Source organism: Lynx rufus, unplaced genomic scaffold, assembly GCF_022079265.1.
Source record: "Lynx rufus isolate CCGP_SWC_20201006 ecotype Redwood Valley unplaced genomic scaffold, mLynRuf1.p SCAF_3, whole genome shotgun sequence".
NCBI classification, from domain to species: Eukaryota; Metazoa; Chordata; class Mammalia; order Carnivora; family Felidae; genus Lynx; species Lynx rufus.
In genome coordinates, this window is record NW_025814845.1 from 67,331,448 (window position 1) to 67,351,688 (window position 20,241).

General features: G+C 35.8%; 1 protein-coding gene across 1 annotated transcript in view; it reads left to right on the top strand.

Moving 5' to 3' along the window:
• Positions 1–20,241, top strand: part of ARHGAP24 (Rho GTPase activating protein 24) — a 512,790-nt gene that overhangs the window by 88,202 nt on the left and 404,347 nt on the right. The window contains exon 2 of the mRNA XM_047091777.1: positions 3,429–3,628. Coding sequence (XP_046947733.1) covers positions 3,449–3,628 — 180 coding nt within the window. The 5' untranslated portion in view covers positions 3,429–3,448. The remainder of the gene's footprint in view (positions 1–3,428; positions 3,629–20,241) is intronic.

The window sequence follows — 20,241 nt, forward strand, 5'->3', positions numbered from 1 at the left end:
GGGATCAGATTAATTAGTAAACAGGTACCAAATGATTCAGAGCCTTTCAGGTCATAGTTAGGACTGCAAATTGTAAAATAAGTACAATGAGAGCCAATTAAAAATTTTAAAGTAGAAAATCATTAGCTGATTTAAATTTTTAAAAGCTCATTTTGGCTTTTTTGTGGAGAATGAAATATGTGTGAGCATATGTTTGCATTTGTGGTTCAAAATGGACACAATGAGACCAGTCAGAGAGCCATTAGAATCCCCTAATCAAAGACAATGTTGGCTTGGATCACGGGGTGGGAGTGGACATGGAGCCGATTGGATGGATCTGAAATATTTGGGGAAGGTATATAATTTTCTGAAATTCAGGATGAGGAAAAGTCAGGAATCAAAAATGATCACTTTTCTTTTTCTTTTCTTTTCTTTCTTCCTACCTCCCTTCCTTAACTGGGAGTATCATGGTACCACTTATTAAGATCAGGTTTTGGGCAGGATCAGATTTCAGGGGGCGATCATGTTCACTTTTAGATATCTAGCACCAAACCTATTACAAAATTTATGAACCCAGCAAACATTGATTGACTTTGCCATATGTCAGACATTGTACTAGGTGTTGATGATATCTGGTGTCTATATGCCTATGGAATTACAGAGATGGTAGATTTCGGAGTGCTGAAATTTCTCAGGGACCATAGTTAGAAATGATCCAATGCAGCAACCTCATTTTAAAGATGAAGGGTAGGGGCGCCTGGGTGGCTCAGTCGGTTAAGCGTCCGACTTCAGCTCAGGTCACGATCTCACAGTCCGTGAGTTCGAGCCCCGCGTCAGGCTCTGGGCTGATGGCTCAGAGCCTGGAGCCTGCTTCCGATTCTGTGTCTCCCTCTCTCTCTGCCCCTCCCCCATTCATGCTCTGTCTCTCTCTGTCTCAAAAATAAATAAAACGTTAAAAAAATTTAAAAAAAAAAAAGAAAAAAAATAAAGATGAAGGGTAGAATTTGAACCTTCTAATTTCTGTAGAATATCAAAACTTCTCTATAAAACTCATGGTTACTTTAGTAAAACTTAATTTTACTCATCCAACAATAGTCATGGTATTATTTTCTCTGGAATATGATACAATCTGCTTTCATTCGTGTTTCAGTGAATTGTTACAACCAGTACTATTAAAAGACTTTCTGATGATTCTGAAGTCATGAAAACATATGATAGCCAGGAGTTCAGTGGGTGATACTGTTATTGATTTCACTGGATTTATAAAAGACTGAGGCAGGGGAATCATGAACCACGTTCTAATGTGCACACGTTTTTTATTCAGATATTAATGGTAGACAAAGGCAGAATTAGGCGCTTGTATTTTTTATGTTACTAATGGTAGGTTACTAACGACCTTGAAGCATGTTAACAGGGATTTTTCAAATTTAATAGAAAACATGAATATGAGATGAAAGGGAAAAAAAAGAGCCTGAAAAAAATTTGTTTTCTGCAATGAATTAGAAATATTTGTGTATGTCTGCATGTGTGTGCATATGTTGGAATGTTTGTTTTAAGGTCTTATTCAACTTTATAAGTTAAGATATTTGGTCAAAGAATAAATGGATGATGATGAAATAGCAAGTTGTGTAGATGTGAACAGTTTAAATACTAGGAAGCCAAAAAAGATAATTTAGAGTAGTTTAAATAAGCATGCTTATTATCTAAATTATGTTACAGCATTTATTGTTCATTTAGAATGAGGTTTACTTGGCTCTTTATACTAGCTGAAGTACTCTGAAAGAAAAAAGAAGTGAAAATTCCTGTCCTAAGGGCATAACAAACATGAAGCATCAGGCGTGATCCAGTCTGCACACACACAGGCACACACAAGATGGGAGAATGTTTCCTGCACTAAATGGCTTCTCTCATGGGAATGCCCTATAGAGCAAAGGAAGCTTTGAGATGTTTTGCAGAGATGAGGGCTGTTAACGAAGAGGGTATTTCAGTATAAGAAAGGGAAAAGTGGGTACTGAATGAGACTGATGGTAGTTAAGCGACCTCATTGAAGCTTAAAAGCAAGGATGCAGATAGATTGCAATGCATGCCGGTGGAAGAGACAAAACTACTAAGATGGTTGAAATGATCAAAATAAGGAGAATTAGAACCAAAGTTTTGCTTCATCCCTGCAACCAGAATAGTAGGACAAAATTCAAAAAAACCTAGAGGCCCAATGTGGAGTTTGACCCTGGACCTTTAAGGAAGAAATGTAAATGACCAAAGACTGACAATGAAAACTATATGGAATTTATAACCAGGATTCTGTACATACAAATCAAGTGAAAAATTAGTGGTGAAAATAAAGGCTACACAGAAGGACAACTTGTCTTCTGAAATCAAGCAGAAAAAAGAGGTCTGTGCATGAATATGCCAGACAGGAATATTCCATGTCTTATTAATTAATCTGTATTCTTACATTTTCCTCAAAGACACAGGGTAAAGACTGGACTTTTCATTTCCTGAGAAAAGTGCTTAGAAATAAACATTAGCAAGAATTTTCAGGACACTTTTAGGATAGGAAAATGTCATATTCTTGACTACTTGTCCGCAGCTTTCCCAGAAAGCCACCTCCTCTGTTGTTACTGTGGTAGTTAACTTCTCACCTGTGGATTAATATTTCTTCCACGATAAACTCATTTTCTTGCCATGTAGAGTGTGTATGACACTATACTCCTTCACACATAACCTTGAAATGTTCTTCCTCATGCAGCTGGAGTGTACCACCCACTCCTGGAGTTGAAGGAAACTCAACTGTCCAAGCAGGTTTTTTTTCCGCCTAGAATTTTTCAGCTGCACTAATTCCTGACCAGCCAAAGAAACTTCAAGGGGATACTTTGGGAGAATGGGGGACAGATACATCTTGAGAAATTTTCACATATGTAGAACAAATGTCTTCCATTGAGGTTTTAAAAATAGTCTCTTTAAACTTTAACATGTGTTGGTCTAGTGTTTGCTCAGATAATCACAGGCCTGCATAAGCAGGACACAATCAGTGCACGCCAGACACAGAGTCTCATTATCATGAGAATTGTGTTTTTGCTGGGGTTTTCGTTTATTTTCAAAACTTGCTTCTTAACACACTACCTGTAGAACTTACCCATTCTTTAGTTCTACTTAGGAAAAAAGGAATATTATCACCTAGCTGACTTGTTCCTTAAAGGAAGATACAATAAACTTTCCCCAAGGTTTCTCCAAGCGTATTGTTGTCAGGTCTGTGGTTTGCCTCTAGAAATCTGGCAAATGAGTTGATATGCGTTTTTCACTCTTCCTGCTTTTTTTTTAAGGGACAGAAGTAATTTTAGAGGGAATTGAATATATCAGAATACCTAATTTTCTTTCTTTCTTTCTTTCTTTCTTTCTTTCTTTCTTTCTTTCTTTCTTTCTTTCTTTCTTTCTTATTTGGTAAATAGGAAAGTTCATCAGCTTGATAATGGAGGAGAACAATGACTCCACCGAGAACCCCCAACAAGGCCAAGGGCGGAATAATGCCATGAAGTGTGGGTGGCTGAGGAAGCAAGGAGGCTTTGTCAAGACTTGGCATACTCGCTGGTTTGTGCTCAAGGGAGATCAGCTCTACTATTTCAAAGATGAAGATGAAACAAAGCCCTTGGTAAGTAGGACAAAATAAAAAGCACTCTGGTCATAAGCAATCCAAGAAGTAGAAGGTTTGTTAGAAACTGATGGAGTCTGAGGTCAACCCAATTTCCCTCCTCTTTCAGTTCATTGGCATCTTTCATACCTTTTCTCATTGTTTACTTTGGTTTAAGATGATGAACTTGCTAATTGAGGCCAAGAGGCAAATTATACTTGTCTAATATTAATTTTGACTTTTACTAAGCTGGAACAGAATGCCTGAGTCCTTCGGGCATACTTACTTTACAAGAATTTTTAATGAACATCTGCTAGGCGATATATATGGTAGCCAAAACATCTTTCCTTTTCTTAAAAATAAGTTAAAAGCACAGAATTGAAGGAAAACTATAAACACGACTTTCAGTAATTTTTGAGACACCTTTAGTATCAATTCCCTGGGAGCTTCCTTCCACCTTCACTCACATAAAATATGGATATGGTGCTAAATGGAACAATGCTGATACATCCAATCATCATACACAATATACTCTTCTGGGGGTAGTTCCTGTGTCTTTTTGTGGTTCCTTAGTGGTCTTGTATTTACTTATTTACTTATCATTTTCTCAGCCACAAGTCTCTAGGCTGCAATGAGAGAAAGGAAAAATCTCCAACTCTTCCTGTAGCTACAATAAGCTTTCTTAGCTGTGATCATCAATTGATGGAAGGAGCTACAAACTGAAGTATCTCCTGTGTGTTTTCCCTTCATTTATATCTATAGGATATATAAATGGTAGAAATATTGTGGATTAGATGACATAAACATCCCTAACAGTATGTTTTTGAAGCTATTTTTCTTGTGTTAAAGTTCAAGAACTTAATTTGGATCGGGGCTCCTCTTTAGTATTTTATATTCTCAGACCTTGTAATTTTGCAAAGGTTTCATTTGTCTGGTTTAATTATAAGAAATAACAACAAGTGCACATACTATAAACATGTTTTAAAATTGCTACTATATTTTAAGCATTTATTTACCAGGGCCAGGAATTAGACTGAAAACTTTGTGTATGTGTGTGTGTGTATATATATATATATATGTATATATATATATATATATATATATATATATATAATTATATATTATTAGATACTTAAAATAAATAAGAATATTTACATTATATAGAATTTATATAATATATAAAATATATAAATATATTATATGATATATTTATATTATAGTGCATTTCCATACCAGTTATTGCATTTGTCATAGCAAACCAGTGTGGAATGTGGGGATTATCACTACAGATGGAGAAATTGTGGCGTAGTGATATGAAGCAATGTGACCAAGGTCATAGGGACATCAGAGGCTTATAAAGCAGTAGAGTCTTTTGTCTCTTATCCTATTCTCCAGGGTTCTTGTCTCCTTGTACCTTGTTTTATACTGTATAGTATTCACATTATGGCATTGTCTTGAATATAAAATCATCTTTATTGGGGCACCTGGATGGCTCAGTCAGTTAAGCATTAGACTCTCGGTTCCAGCTCAAGTCATGATTTCATGGTTTGTGAGACTGAGCTCTGCATCAGCCTCTGTGCTGACATCCCGGAGCCTACTTGGGATTCTTTCTCCCTCCCTCTCTGCCCTCTCTCTTTCAAAATAAATAAATAAACATTAAAAAAATAAAATAATTTTTATCAAACTCAGAGAAAGGGATCAGGTTAATGTGAGAAAACAGAATATGGAGGATTTAATATGGGGACTTTGATATGGAATAAAATGGAAGTATGAGTAAGAGCCAATGTTTTATCCCACTGAGTCTTATTCCTGGCATAGTGTGGCCAGAATGGGTACAGATTAAATGATTAATTATGCAGCATCCAGAACCTAAATGGGGGATAAGGGGAGCAGAAGATTCAGGAGTTGAGTGAATGAAAATGTGAAAGAAGATCAAGCAAATGTTCTGACTCTTTGGTGAACTTAGTGGACCTTCTAACAATGAACATGGGATAGAATGGATCAAGCTCAAGCTCAATGTTTCTAAAATCTGAGAACTGGAGGATGTTAGAGAATATGCAAAGGAACCCCAGTTTGAGGAACTCTGCCCTAAACTCTTCAAAGAGGATATTATCATACAGCCTTGGCTATGCTGTGTCATATCTCTGTGTAATTTCCAGAAGGTCTACAGAGTCACAGATGGTCTTCAGTGCAGTGTAGTTATTTTGCTAACAAATTGGAAATATAAATAAGAAAATGCAAAACATTCTGATTAATTCAAATGAAAATCTGCCTCAAAATAAAAATCACTTTAATTCATAATATTTCTAAGTTGTGTTTTGATATCATTATAATACTGATGTTTTTAAGCTTATAATAACTAAAATCAACAAATGAGAGTTGTATTGATGAGAAAGTACTGATGCTTATACAAAGCAAATATAGGCTATTATTTCCCTTAAAAAAGTTTCTTAATTTTTTTTACAAATATCATTTGTTAATAGAGAAGTCAAACTTTGGGGTAAATAACTTTGACTTATTAATTATATATCATCTTTCATAGCAGTTCAAGCACCAGGAATTTTGACTTTGTGCTTTTTAAATTTTTTACACTAATGTTCAAATACATACACAAAGAATCAGATTAAAAACTGGCAATTTCTGTATCAGAAGGCTCTTAGTAATTTTAAAGGACCATATATTTGCCTATGAATGGACAATTCCTTACTTAAAAGTAGTTTTCTTTAATGCCCGGCACATTGTAAGTTCTGAGGCATATTTTTCATGAGTTAGTGAGTCAACAAAAGGTATCTATCTATAAGGAGGAAGGACGGGAGTACCAGGGGTTATGGTGATATTGACTAGTCTCAACCACATATATCAAAGTCATAACTCAAAAGCAGAACGTAATATATTAAATCATAATCACTTCATAACAACAAAGTTTAAATCACATTAAAGAAATCTTTTTAAAGAATTAATCACCTCAATGAAGAATAATTAAACATCTTGAAAAATGTTAAAACTGGAAAAAATTTAGTTGTTATAAATGACCCCCTTTTACAGATGAATGTGTGTGTGTGTGTGTGTGTGTGTGCATGTGAGCGTAATATGTTGTTTGTATTGGTCATGGGATATTGTTAATGACTGGCAGATGAGGAACAAAAACAGATTTTCTTGCTCTTGATCCAGTGTTCCTTCAGCTTTGCTTTTTGCCTGCTCACAAATCCTTAACTTTTCTTTAGATTTGCTTTCAATCAGAACTACTTCTTGGTTGTTTATTTTCAATATTGGTGCTTTCAAGCATAGGAATGCCCTTGGCCTTCATATAGTTTGATGAGGGTTATTTCATTATTACTGGAGGGAACGTCACTAATGAATTGAAAAATTCACCCTTTTAAGTATTCGTAACCAGCTAAAAATGTTCAATAAACTTAAACTGGATTTGTTTTTCTCTCTCTTAAAAGGCATTTCTAAAATGAGAGTATTAACACCCTTGAAATGTGTGTTTCTCCTGTCCTAGGCAAAGGTTTTCAATTTATTTTAATAAAACTTTTACTGAGTTTCTTCTCTTCCATTTTCAATAAAGAGAGCCAAACTCCGTATTATCCTTGCTATTAAAAACTACACATCTGTTGGGGGGAACAGATATGCAAAATTATAATTGGGACAGGCTATCATGTAAACACTAGATGTTCTGAAGACACAGATACAATTAATGCCAAGAAATGAGTGATGATGCTGTGCAGAAGAGTTGAGGAAAGTGGCACAAAGCAAGAGGTGACCCTTACCTGGGGTGCTGAAGGTTGGTGGGAGTTCTCCAGGTAGATAAATGGAGGAAAGGAACTCAGAGCAGAGGAAAGACATAGAGTCACAAATAGACATTTATAGATAACTCCATATTGTTACGGTTGTGAAATGACAGGAAATGGGGTTAGAGTGATAGGAGGCGACAACATAAAGGGATGTGTATGTTGTACAGAGACCAATTCTCTGGCACACTATGGGAGCTATTTCTAGAACACCTATGCTACTCAAGTTGTAAAACTGCATTAATCTGTTAGAAAGGAATAATGGTAGTCATTTTTAAGAAATGTATTTGTCTGCTCTGGCTGCCATAACAAAATGCCATGTCCTGGGTGGCTTACGCAACAAAAATGTATTTTCTCACAGTTCGGGAGGCTAGAAGACCAAGATTAAGGTTGGTCTCTGGTGAAGCCTCTGTTCCCAGCTTGGAGATAGCTGCTTTCCCTCTGTTTCCTCACACGCCTGTTGCCTTGTGTACAGAAGGATAGAGAACTCTGGTATCTCTTCTCTTTAAGGACAAGAGACCTATTGGATCAGAGCCCTACCTTTATGATATCATTTAACTTTAATTATCTCCAAGTACGGGTACATGGGGGGAGGGTAGGCTTCAATATGTGAATTTTAGGGGGACACAATTCATTCCATAATACCTACTCTGTTGCATACCTCTGTTAATGAATATAATTTTTTCAATTAGGTTTTTCTCCTATTGGTACCATCAACTTTGATCTCCACTAGAACCTAATATATCTGAGTTAGTGCATTATACATTTAATTATTTGAACCTACTATTGGTATCTTATGTTCTTATTCAAATTGCTCCTTGTCTTTTAAATATTCTACAACCTGCACAGGTTTGAGAATTTAGAAAGTCTCACTGCCACTGTTCTTGTATTTTCTTTTTAAGCAAAAAGATAAAAATACCTATAAGTTCTCTCTCTGGTGACAGTACCTAATTTGTAAATAAGACTTTCAAGCCTTGGGGCACCTGGGTGGCTCAGTCAGTTGAGTGTCCAACTTCCGCTTAGGTCCTGATCTCACGGTCTGTGAGTTCAAGCCCTGTGTCGGGCTCTGTGCTGACAGCTCAGAGCCTGGAGCCTGTTTCAGATTCTGTGTCTCCCTCTTTCTCTCTCTTCCCTTGCTCATGCTCTATCTCTCTCTTCTCAAAAATAAATAAACGTTAAAAAATTTTTTTAAAGTAAAAAAAAAAAAAGACTTTCGAGCTTTAACCATGGTTCCCCAGGCAATAAATTAGAGGTATACCTCAAGATATAACTATTTTGTATTTAAAATAAATCAAACTGAAATCCTTAATATCCCATCATTTTTAAAAGTGGAGAAACTTCAGTTTGTTTAGTTCAAAACTTTCTCCCAAAATCATTTTCTACAGTGTCTGCACTTACAGATTTTATTCAGAACAGATTTAAAAAATAAAGTTGAGGGTGTGTACGTGTATCTGGCTGGCTTAGTTGATACAGTGTGCACCTCTTGATCTCGAGGTCGTGAGTCTGAGCCCTATGTTGGGTGTAGACATTACTTAAAAAAAAAGTCATTCTCAAAAAATAAAGTTAATTTTGGTTGTTTCCAAACAGCAACAGAAGCATGGAAAAATGTATATAGCAAATTAAAAAAATAAATTAATATATCCATAATCATTGTAAGCATTTATAGTACTACATATTTCTAGTTTTTAGGTAATATTTTTCTTTTTTATATTTGAAATTAAGTCCTACTTATATATGGAAAAAGTTAAAATTATACTGTGTGAAGAACCTTTGAAAAAAAGTTCTTTTATCTACCCTGAACAACTTTAGGACTTTTGAAAAGCTATGAAAAGAAGGTTTTAAAGGAGACTTACATTGAGGTTGTGACAATATCTGTTTGGCCATCTTTCATTCATGATCATGACAAATGACTGTGACCTTAATTATAGATATTGTAACATGAGGGAAGCAGACGAGTCTGAGATAGAATATGATCATTATAATTCTAAAAGTAAGGCAGTGTATAGATTTTGCGGCTGAATCCAGTGATGAATTCAAGTGCTTTTTTGAAATCATCTGTCTTACTTCCATCACGAAGTATATTAATACCTAAATAATAGTGAAGTTTCAAGCTTGGCCATACTTGTGAGTGTGTTTGACATACTTTGGATACTAGAATTTGAAACTGAAAAGCAGCAATTGTTAGAAGCTAGCCTGAGACTCCTGATAACAAGATTAAAATCCAAACAGGCACAACTCAATTAACCTAGTCTAGATTTTCAAAAACAGACATTGATCTGGTTGTGTGGAAAGGGTTTTTTCCTGGATGTGATGAAGATGATACTATATTAGATCACAGTGAATTTTCTTAACTTAGAGAATAAAGTGATTTTGAGTGAATTATAACCTGAGGATTGACCTCTAAATGTGCAAGAATTGATTACTGATTTAAGAGCAGGCTCTAATTTTATATATTTAATGAAACTTGTAAGTTAATGAAATCAAGAAATCTCTAAGGCATTTGCTGTTTGTTAAAATACATGAGTTAGAAGAAGACAAAACCCCAATTAAGTGTTTAAGGTAATATTAGGAACCTTGAAACTTGAATTTCATCCTTAAATCTAAAACTTTCTGCCTAGCAACTAAATCTCTTGGTATTTAAAAATATGCATAAAATGGGTTACCTGGGTGTCTCAGTTGGTTAAGCGTCTGACTTCAGCTCAGGTCATGATCTTGCTGTTTGTGACTTTGAGCCCTGCGTCAGGCTCTGTGCTGACAGCTCAGAGCCTGGAGACTGCTTTGGATTCTCTCTCTCTCTCTCTCTCTCTCTCTCTCTCTCTCTCTCCCTGCTTGTGCTCTGTCTCTCAAAAATAAATAATTTTTTTTATGTTCATGAAAGTATTTAATAAAATAACTTGTGATAGGTAGTAAAATGTTGAGTGGATTATAATGCTTTGCAGCAGATTTGCACCTGTTTGGACAACAGATTGAGGTCAAGACCCAGCTGAGTTCAGAGAATCTCAGTTCTAGAGGGCCGATGCTGGAGAGGAAAGCTAACGAATTGGACGGTCAGATATGAATGATAAAATAAAAATAAGTGCATATTTCCCCATTAAGACAATTCAGAAAAGTATTTATGAAGTGTAGCTTTTTAAATTTCACTTTGTAGGTCTGTGCATAAAAATAAATAAACATTTAAAAATTAAAAAAATACACATAAGGTGGCATTGTGTGTCATCATAAATTTTGGGGAAATTTTAGTTCATTCCTAGAAAGGATTATATCAAGACAGTGTTATTAATATGAGATTTTTTTATTCTGCTTTTAGTTGAAGAATTTTTTAATTGCTGACTTCTACACAGCTATTTCAGAGTGGTTAAAATATAGACTTTGAGTCAGATTGTTTGGATTAAATCTTGACTCAGCCAGATACTAATTATGATACACTGAGTAGTGAGTAAGCTGATTTAAACTTCAATTTACTAATCTGTGCAATGAGATAATAATAGTACCTATTTCATACCATTGTTAGGAGGATTGAATTAAGTAATTTATATAAATGATCTTAGAAAGCAGTGGCACATAGTAAGGATAAAATGTATGTTAGCTGTTTTTATATTAGCATGACAAAAGAGCATCTATTTCTTAAGATATTCATGCTACTTATTCATTTGATTTTTTTAAAAAAAAATCAACACATGTTTATAAATTTCTAATGTGCTGTAGTTATTATGCTAGTTTCCAGGAAACATAAAGGTGATATAACCAATCCTAAATAAAAAGACTCCCCCCCCCCACCAAAGAAAAAGAATTTAAAAAGAAGCAACTTGCTTCTTTCTCAAGTAAAAGTCCAAACAGATTCTAGGTAAGTGACGAAGTATCTTCTTGGTCTGCTGCAAACAACTGTTTAGAAACCCACGCTGCCAGAGATTTTGTAATTTTAACTTTTGGCTTCCAAACTCACCACAGGGTCATTCCCTTCCCAGTCAGATAGAAAGGGAATATAAAAGGGAGTATTGCATAGAAGGTTTGGGTGGACCAGGTGTGCTAGTGGCTCTTATAGCTCACATTTCATTAACTGTTCACATTTCATTAACTAGAACGGAGTCATATGACCAAACCTAATGGCAAAGAGGTCTGGACATGTAGCTCAGCTTTATCCTGGGCTTTGTCCAGAGGAGAACTGAAGGAGTTATCAGTCCCTGCCACAGGTGATTAAATACTACTAAGCATCATGAATCCGGTGTTAAATTCTGGTGGGTGTTACAGATTTTTGCAGTTGCTATACAATATAATAACTATTTACCATTGGAGGCCATAGGAGGGACACTTATCACCACTTCAGGGTTCAGGGAGAGTTTTTCAAAAGAGTATATGCTGAAAATTGGAAGATGATATAGCTTTATTACAAGCTGTGGGGGTGGTATATGTGGCAGAATAAAAGTTTAAGCCATGGCTCTTTGGTAGACTATTGGGAAATACGAGATGGTCAAGTAAGAAAGAAGACAAGAAGTGATGAGAGATGAATTTGGAGACATATGCACAGACAAGTAAGCTGGGTTAAGGATTGTAGATTTTATCTTGGGACCTTACATTTCCCTTACTTTTATGTGCCTCTTTTCCTTCTTTATTGAATTTAGAGCTAAACAGTGCATATAGGACTCATTCTAGGTGAAGCTCATTGTGAAGGAATCCAAAATGCTCACCTAACCAAAAAGTCCTTCTCAGACAGTTCTACAGCTGTCTTGGGTTCCTATAATTGGCTATTTTGTATTATGACATAATCTCTGGAAAAATGATGGACAAGCAACTATGCTACAGTTAAACGCTTGACCTTCTATCATCCATTATAACCTAAGCATAAATTGTGGGCATGCCCATCAGGTCACTTTTTTTTTCCTTCATAGTAGAAAGGATTGAAAAATCTGTTGCTGCTGGAAAGGGCACTTGGAGTGACGAGCAGCAGATAACGTCTTGGGCAATCATAGAGATGGATGGGTGGGACATGGTAACCAGTGGGAACACAGTATATGAGATTTCATCCTCATAATTTTCTCCAGAATTGACCTTGTTCAGTATGGGTGTTTCCCTGGAAAGCAGCTGAACCCAGTTGTTTTGTAGGTTTTAGTGCCAGACTGCCTCGGGTCATGTAAGACTCCATCAGTAGCTATAAGCCTTGGGTAAATTTTTTTACTTACTTGACTAAGTTACTCATCAGTGAAATGTAAGTAATAAAACCTATCTCACAGAGCAGTTGTTTGCATACCGGAGATGATGTTTCTAGAATACTCATACATTACCTGACTACATATTAAACTCTCGGTAAATATTAAGTTGTTGGTATCATCATTATCATTATCATCATCATTTTTACCATCTTTGACTATCAAGATAACCTGACAAGGCAGTTTAGAAGTCAGGATCTACAATATATTCCTTGTTAGTTGAATAATGAAGAAAATAATAGATGATCAGCCCATGTAAGTAATGCTAACTTCAGAGCAGAAGACAACTTGTTTTTGCTTGTCACCTATGTTGTCAAAACACTGAACTCACATGGAAAATTCTCAAAAAACAATGCTCACCTTTGTAGTATGTCTTTTCTTTTTGTTTAAGTTACTTTTGGGGCTCCTCTAGAGCTTATCGAAATGATTATGACAGCTAAGGAGACTTGAAGGATTTTCTTTGCAGAACTGGACCACCCCAGAGAGAGACAGTCCTGCTTTTCTTATCTCATGTACAACACTTATTCCTCAACACCAGTTTGAGAATTACCGGAGTTGAATCCCTTGAGTTCTGCTTCTAACATTTAATCATATTGACTGAAGGCTTTTGTATTTGCGATGCAATTCAATACATGGAACCCGATAGTCCCTATATGGATTAGCTCATTAGCATAAACCTAGGCATATTTCCATTATCTCAATTAGTGGAGAAGAAAATTTAGGGAAAAAATGAATAGGTGAAAATGTCATTTGAACATTTACATTTTTAGTGCTCAGAGAAATGTATTTTAAAAGGCTACTTTTTCTTCCCCCGATGTATGAAGTTATTTCACAGCCATTTGCTAGTTATTCTTTCCTAAGTTTCTTTTGGGCACTCAATCTTCCTGCCCTTTCTTCTTAAGCTTTATCTTGCCTAGATCCAGCTGTTCTCCATTTTTCTAGCACTATTACCATATGTTCATTCATTCAGTGAATATTTATCAATTGTAAACTATATAAATTATACTTTACAAAATGTTTTGACCACTTTTACAAGGAAACAATGCCAGGTGCATGAATTGTTATTCTCATTTTCTGAATTTTGGCTTCCTTTCCTTAGCATAATATTTTCAAGGTTTATCAATGTCTAGGATATATCAGTACTTCATTTCTTTATAGGGCTGAATAATATTCCATTATTTCAATATGCTACATTTTGTTTATCCATTCTTCACTTGATGGCCATTTGGTTTGTTTTCACTTTGAGGCTGTTATGCGTAATGCTGCTATGAATACTCGTGTACAAGTTTTTGTGTGGACAAGTTTTGTATGTTTTCATTTCTCTTGGTTATGTATTTAGAAGTGAAATTGATGGGTTATATGATAACCTCACTGTTTAACCTTTTGAGAAACTGTGCCAGTCATTTTTAATGATTACCTTTCAATTTAATTTAAAACTCAAGCTTCATGCCTGGCTTAAATCTCATCTATGTCTCTCTACACTCCATCTCAGCACTTTCCAGTCTTGACAGGGTATTTCAAGTAGGGAAGAAGCACAGTGTGCCTCTGTTTTCCTGTCTCTGCAGCACTGAGAGATAGGACAGGGAAGGTAGGGAGAGACAGAGAGAGAATGTGTGTATATTCTGTGTGTCTCTGTGTTTGAGAGGGCCACGAAATGGATACTCTTTCCTTCTTTCTGAGGTCTCTAGTATTGAGGACTGGCAGAGGGGAAGAGAGAGCAAGGACAAATGTATCTCTAGGAACCTATTATTGTAGGGGGACTATGATAGTTGCTCCTGTTTCTCTGGCTAAATTCATGGTTATTTATGAGCATCTTGACTGCCCAGGATGTTGGAGACAGGGAAATATCTTGTCCTCATTTTTCAGACTTCAGGTCTCAGAATGAGCATTACACCCATAGCTTCTTGCTGCCAGGACCTCATTACCAGGTGCCCTGCCTTCCCTGGTTAAACTTAAATTACTGGATATTCGGGTATGGCTGACATGACAAAGTACTACAAACTCCTTTACATTGTCACACAATTTTCTCTGCCCTGCAATTCTTTTGTCCTTTACTTGTGGATAGGTTCAGAACAGCCTAAGCACATTACAGAGTGAGGAACAAGCTGCCAATCTCCCCAGTTGCTAGCGATTTTCCTGGAGTTTATTGTTTGCCTTGAGGAGCTTATGGCTTCCCCCCACCAGACATCTTTCCTTAGGCAGGAAGAGGAAGACAGGTAGTGGTGCTGGCCACAGTGGTATCTGATTAGGTTGCATTCTTTCCTTTCTTATTGTATCTGTTAGAAGAGAAACGCATCTTTCTTTATTTCTGGTTTTAGATCCCCAAAATCAGTCTGGGACAACAGGATAATTCCTACTCAACACCCTATTATAGAAAACTTCTGTCATACTTTCACAGTTTTTAAGTCACAACTTATAAATAAAATGCATATACTTTTTTCTCCCAGATAAGTGGAACTAACATTCCTTTATTAACTAATAATTCTGGAGATTGTTAAACTCCTTCATGTGTCTGATTTCTTATGATTATTAATTTGAAACAATATTCTGTTCCATTTATGAGTCAGATAACTTGTCATATACAAAAATATGATTTTGGAGGGGGGGATGTTTGTACCCTTTGACCTCCTTTACTCATTTCTCCCACCCTGCCACCCCCAACATCTGGCAGCCACTAATCTGGTCTTTGTATCTATTAACTTATTTAAAAAAAATTTTTTTTTTCAACGTTTATTTATTTTTGGGACAGAGAGAGACAGAGCATGAACGGGGGAGGGGCAGAGAGAGAGAGGGAGACACAGAATCGGAAACAGGCTCCAGGCTCGAGCCATCAGCCCAGAGCCTGACGTGGGGCTCGAACTCACGGACCGCGAGATCGTGACCTGGCTGAAGTCGGACGCTTAACCGACTGCGCCACCCAGGCGCCCCTTTTTTTTTTTAATTTGTTTTAGATTCCCCATATAAGTGAGATCATACACTATTTGTCTGTCCCTGCCTAATTTATTTCACTTAGCATATTATTCTTTTTATTCTTTGTATGACTGAATCACATGCCACTGTGTATGTGTGATATGTGTCTATATCTATATATCACATTTTCTTTATCCATTCATGCATTGATGATTTTTTTCCCATATCTTGGCTATTGTAAATGATGTTCCAGTGAACAAGGGGATGCATATATCTTTTTGAATGTTTTTGGTTTTTTTATTGATAAATATCCATAAGTGGAATTGCTGGATAATATGGTAGCTCTATTTTTAACTTTTTGAGGAACCTCAGTGCTGTTTTGCAGAGTGGCTGCACCAATTTACTTCCCCACCAACAGAGCACAAGGGTCTCCTTTTCTCTACATCCTCACCAACACTTGTTATCTTTTGTCTTTTGATATTAGCTGTTCTGACAGGTGTGAGGTGATATCTTATAGTTTTGATTTGTATTTTCTGATGATTAGTGATGTTGAGCATCTTTCCATGTACCTGTTGGCTCTCTGTATGTTTTAAGGAAAATGTCTATTTAGATCTCTGCCCATTTTTCAAATAGGGCATTTTTCAAATCATTTTTGTTTGTTTGTTTGTCTCCCTCCCTATCTCTCTTTGGATTATTGAGTTGAGTTCTTTGTATATTTTGAACATTAACCCCTTATCAGATATATGATTTCTAAATATTTTCTCCCATTGAGTAGGTTGCTTTATAATTTTGTTGATGATGGTTTCTTTTGCTATACAGAAGCTTTTTAGTTTGATGTAGTCACACTTGTTTATTTTTGCTTTTGTTGCTTCTGCTTTTGGTGTTAGATGGAAAAAATCATTACTAAGATCTGTCAGAGAACTTATTAATTATGCTTTGCTTTAGGATTTTTATCATTTCAGATCTCATGTTCAAGTCTCTAATCCATTTTGGTTTAATTGTTGTGTACAGTGTGAGATGGTGGTCCAGTTTCATTCTTTCCCATGTGTTTGTCCAGTTTTCCAGCATCGTTTATTGCAAAGACTGGCCTTTCCCATTGTATATTCTTGGCTCCTTTGTCATAAACTAATTGACATTAGTTAAATAAACTAGTTGACATAAACTAACTAATCATATAAATGTAAGTTTATTTATAGATTCTGTACCATGTGACATTGATCTATGTATTTATTTGTATGCCAATACCATACTGTTTTGATGACTACAACTTTGTAGTAGAGCTTGAAATCAGGTTTGTGGTGCCTCCAGCTTTGTTTTCCTTTCTCAAAATTGCTTGACTACTTGGGTCTTTTGTGGTTCCATACAAATTTTAGGATTGTTTGTTCTATTTCTGTGGAAAATGCCTTTGGACTTTTAGTAGGGATTGAATTGAATCTGTAGATTGCTTTTGATAGCATGGACATTTTAACAATATTAACTCTTCTAATCCATGAGTACAGACTATGTTTTCATTTGTTTGTGTCTTCTTTAGTTTCTTTCACTAATGTCTTATAGTTTTCCCAGGTCTTTCACCTAATTTGTTTAATTTGCTCCTAGGCATATTATTATTTTTGATGCAATTATAAATGGGATAGTTTTCTTTTTTATTAGGTTTTTAATGTGAATTCCAGTATAGTTACAATACAGTGTTATATTGGTTTCATGTGTACAATATAGTGATACTATTCTGTACATTACTCAGTGCTCATCAAGATAAGTGTACTCTTAATCCCCATCACATATTTCACCCGTCCCCCCACCCACCTCCCCTCTGGTAACCATCCGATTGTTCTTTATAGTAAAGAATGAGGTTTTTGATTGAGAGATCAATGCTTTGTTTGTATGTTTTGCTTCTTAAATTCCACATATGTGTGAAATCATATGGTATTTGTCTTTCTCTGACTGACTTATTTCACTTAGCATTATACCCTCTAGCTCCTATCATGTTGTTGCAAATGGCAAGGTTTCATCCTTTTTTATGGCTGAATAAAATGTTCCATTATATATTGATATTTCATTATTAGTATATAGAAACACAACAGATTTCCGTATATTTATTTTGTATCCTGAAATTTTACTGAATTTTTAAATTAGTTTTAACAGTTTTTTGTTGGCATCTTTAGGGTTTTCCATATATAGTATCATGTCATCTCCGTATAGTGACTATTTTACTTCTTCCTATCCCATTTCTATGTTTTTCATTTTTTTTTCTTGCCTAATTGCTCTAGCTAGGCAAATATAAAAAGCCCTATATATATTAACTTAAGGTATCTTTCTCTTCTAACTCATTGTTACTCTTTGTGTCATAGTCATAGAAGAGATGAACAGAATCAATTCAGTGTATTAGCATAATCCGCAGCTAATTTTTATGAACCTGGATTCCTACTTAACTATTTTCTAAGTACACGATCACAAATACTTAAGTAATATGGCATCCCTTACCACAGCTAAAAAAATATTTCAGATAAATAGATGCACATCTTCTACTTGGGCTACCTTGTGGCCAATCTTGAGAAATTAGTTTATTAGAATAAAGAACTGAATCTACAGATGTGAGCTCACTGACCTGAATGTGGGTTGAATGTGCAATAGTCCTGGCCTTGCTTGCAGCATGAACTGATGATTTAAACAAGCCAACATAACCCTAACAACTGTTATTTAACATTCAGAACCTCCTCCAGGGAAGGCAGGCAGGAAACATCAGCAGTAAGACTCTCATACATTTTTAGACAGCTTTACAGTGCTGAATACCTGCATCTATTTTGGATCTTTTTCCTAGATTTTGTTTGTTTGTTTGTTTTAAATGCTTAGAATTAATAGTTTCTCTAGATTTTTAAAGGAAACTTTCTACATCTTGTCAATTTTTGTCTTTTTATATAACCCTGGGGCTCTCCTGGGTCATGGACTTTATTCTCCCATTAGTGAGGAATATCACCTTCAATGAATCACTTCTTCCCATACTTCCTCTGTTAAATGAAGACATGAAGCTGATGGTTTCAGAATTGTTTCTCAGTTTCAGGTTTCTAGAAATTTTGCTTAGTTGCACAAATGCTCCTGCTTTCTAAAAATTAAGCTCTCATGATGCTTCCAGTAAGTTAATGGTTTTAGTTATTTCCTAAATCATTACATTTGCCTATAAAATATACATTGTAATATTCACAATTAATTTGGAAATGGATAATTTACCTTTAGGATATCCTTGGGGAATAGGAACAGGAGTTCCATTTTGAAACCACACGCGGAGGTCACAAATGTTCTCAGTGTTCTGTTAGTCTGCATTTTGAGTGTTTGGGCAAAACTCTGATGAAGGCAGGTTTAGTTATTATCACAGATAGTGACATACTTATCTAAAATTCTCAGTGTTTTCAAAACTTCCTCTCTAAAGTGTCATCATTTCACATGCAATTGTGATAAAATGATAGTGGTTACTTAAAATATTGTTTTTCTTTTTGATTTTTAAAACTGCTTGAGAATATTTTATTTTTTTAAAAAAATTTTTGATTATTCATTTTTGAGAGAGAGAGAGAGAGACAGAGCATGAGCAGGGGAGGGGTAGAGAGAGAGAGGGACACACAGAATCCGAAGAAGTCTTTAGGCTCTGAGCTGTCAGCACAGAGCCTGACATGGGGCAGAAACTCACAAACCGTGAGATCATGACCTGAGCCGAAGTCGGACGCTCAACCAACTAAGCCACCCAGGCTCCCCGAGAATATTTTAAAGATACAAATGAGTTTGCCCCTTCTGACACCCTCTCCTTCCAAAATTGTAAGATGTAACACTTGTAAAATAGACAATTTGGCTGGATTTTTTTTACTTTTAATTTTTTTAATATTTATTTTTTGAGAGAGAGACAGAGCATGAGTGGGGGAGGAGCAGAGAGAGAGGGAGACACAGAATCCAAAGCAGGCTTCAGGCTCTGAGTTGTCAGCATGGATAACTTGGCTAGATTTTTAAAACATGCATAAATTGTCCATTAGACTGTTGTTTACTGCTTGAAACTCTATCAATTCATTTTTCAAAGCAGATTCTGTTACATTCTTTGTGTCGCTATACAAAACCTTTACAATGGGGTCAATGTAAATATCAGACAGTAATTTTTCAATTCTTATAGCAAATTTTAATATTACTGGGGAAAATAAAAAAACTCAAAATACTTATGGATTTCAAGTAATAGTATGACTTAAAACTTTCAACATATATATTTTTTATTTTGAGAGAGAGAGAGAGCGTGCAAGTAGGGGGAGGGGGGAGGAGGAGGAGGAGAGAGAGAGAGAGAGAGAGAGAGAGAGAGAGAGAGAGAGAGAGAATCTTAAGCAGGCTCCATGCTCAGTGTGGAGCCTGACACAGGGCTTGATCGCACAACCCGGGGATCATGACCTGAGCCAAAGCAAGAGTTGGATGCTCAACTGACTGAGTCACTCAGGTGTCCCAACATATTCTTATTAAGATATGAATCACATAATTTGTTTTGATCATAGAAATCATAATTTTTTGCAGCAAAATTTGTTGTCTTTCCAAGTTATGTGTCTCTGATCAGCTACCTTAACTGAAATTGCATTTTTGATTCTGGCCTGTTTTCTCCTGTTATATTCAAGATTGAGGAACAGGAGTTGTGTGATGCTATCTGTGGGGACCTGTATTATGTGGCATTCCACACATTGATACCTGTCCAACTTCTTGTTTTGATATC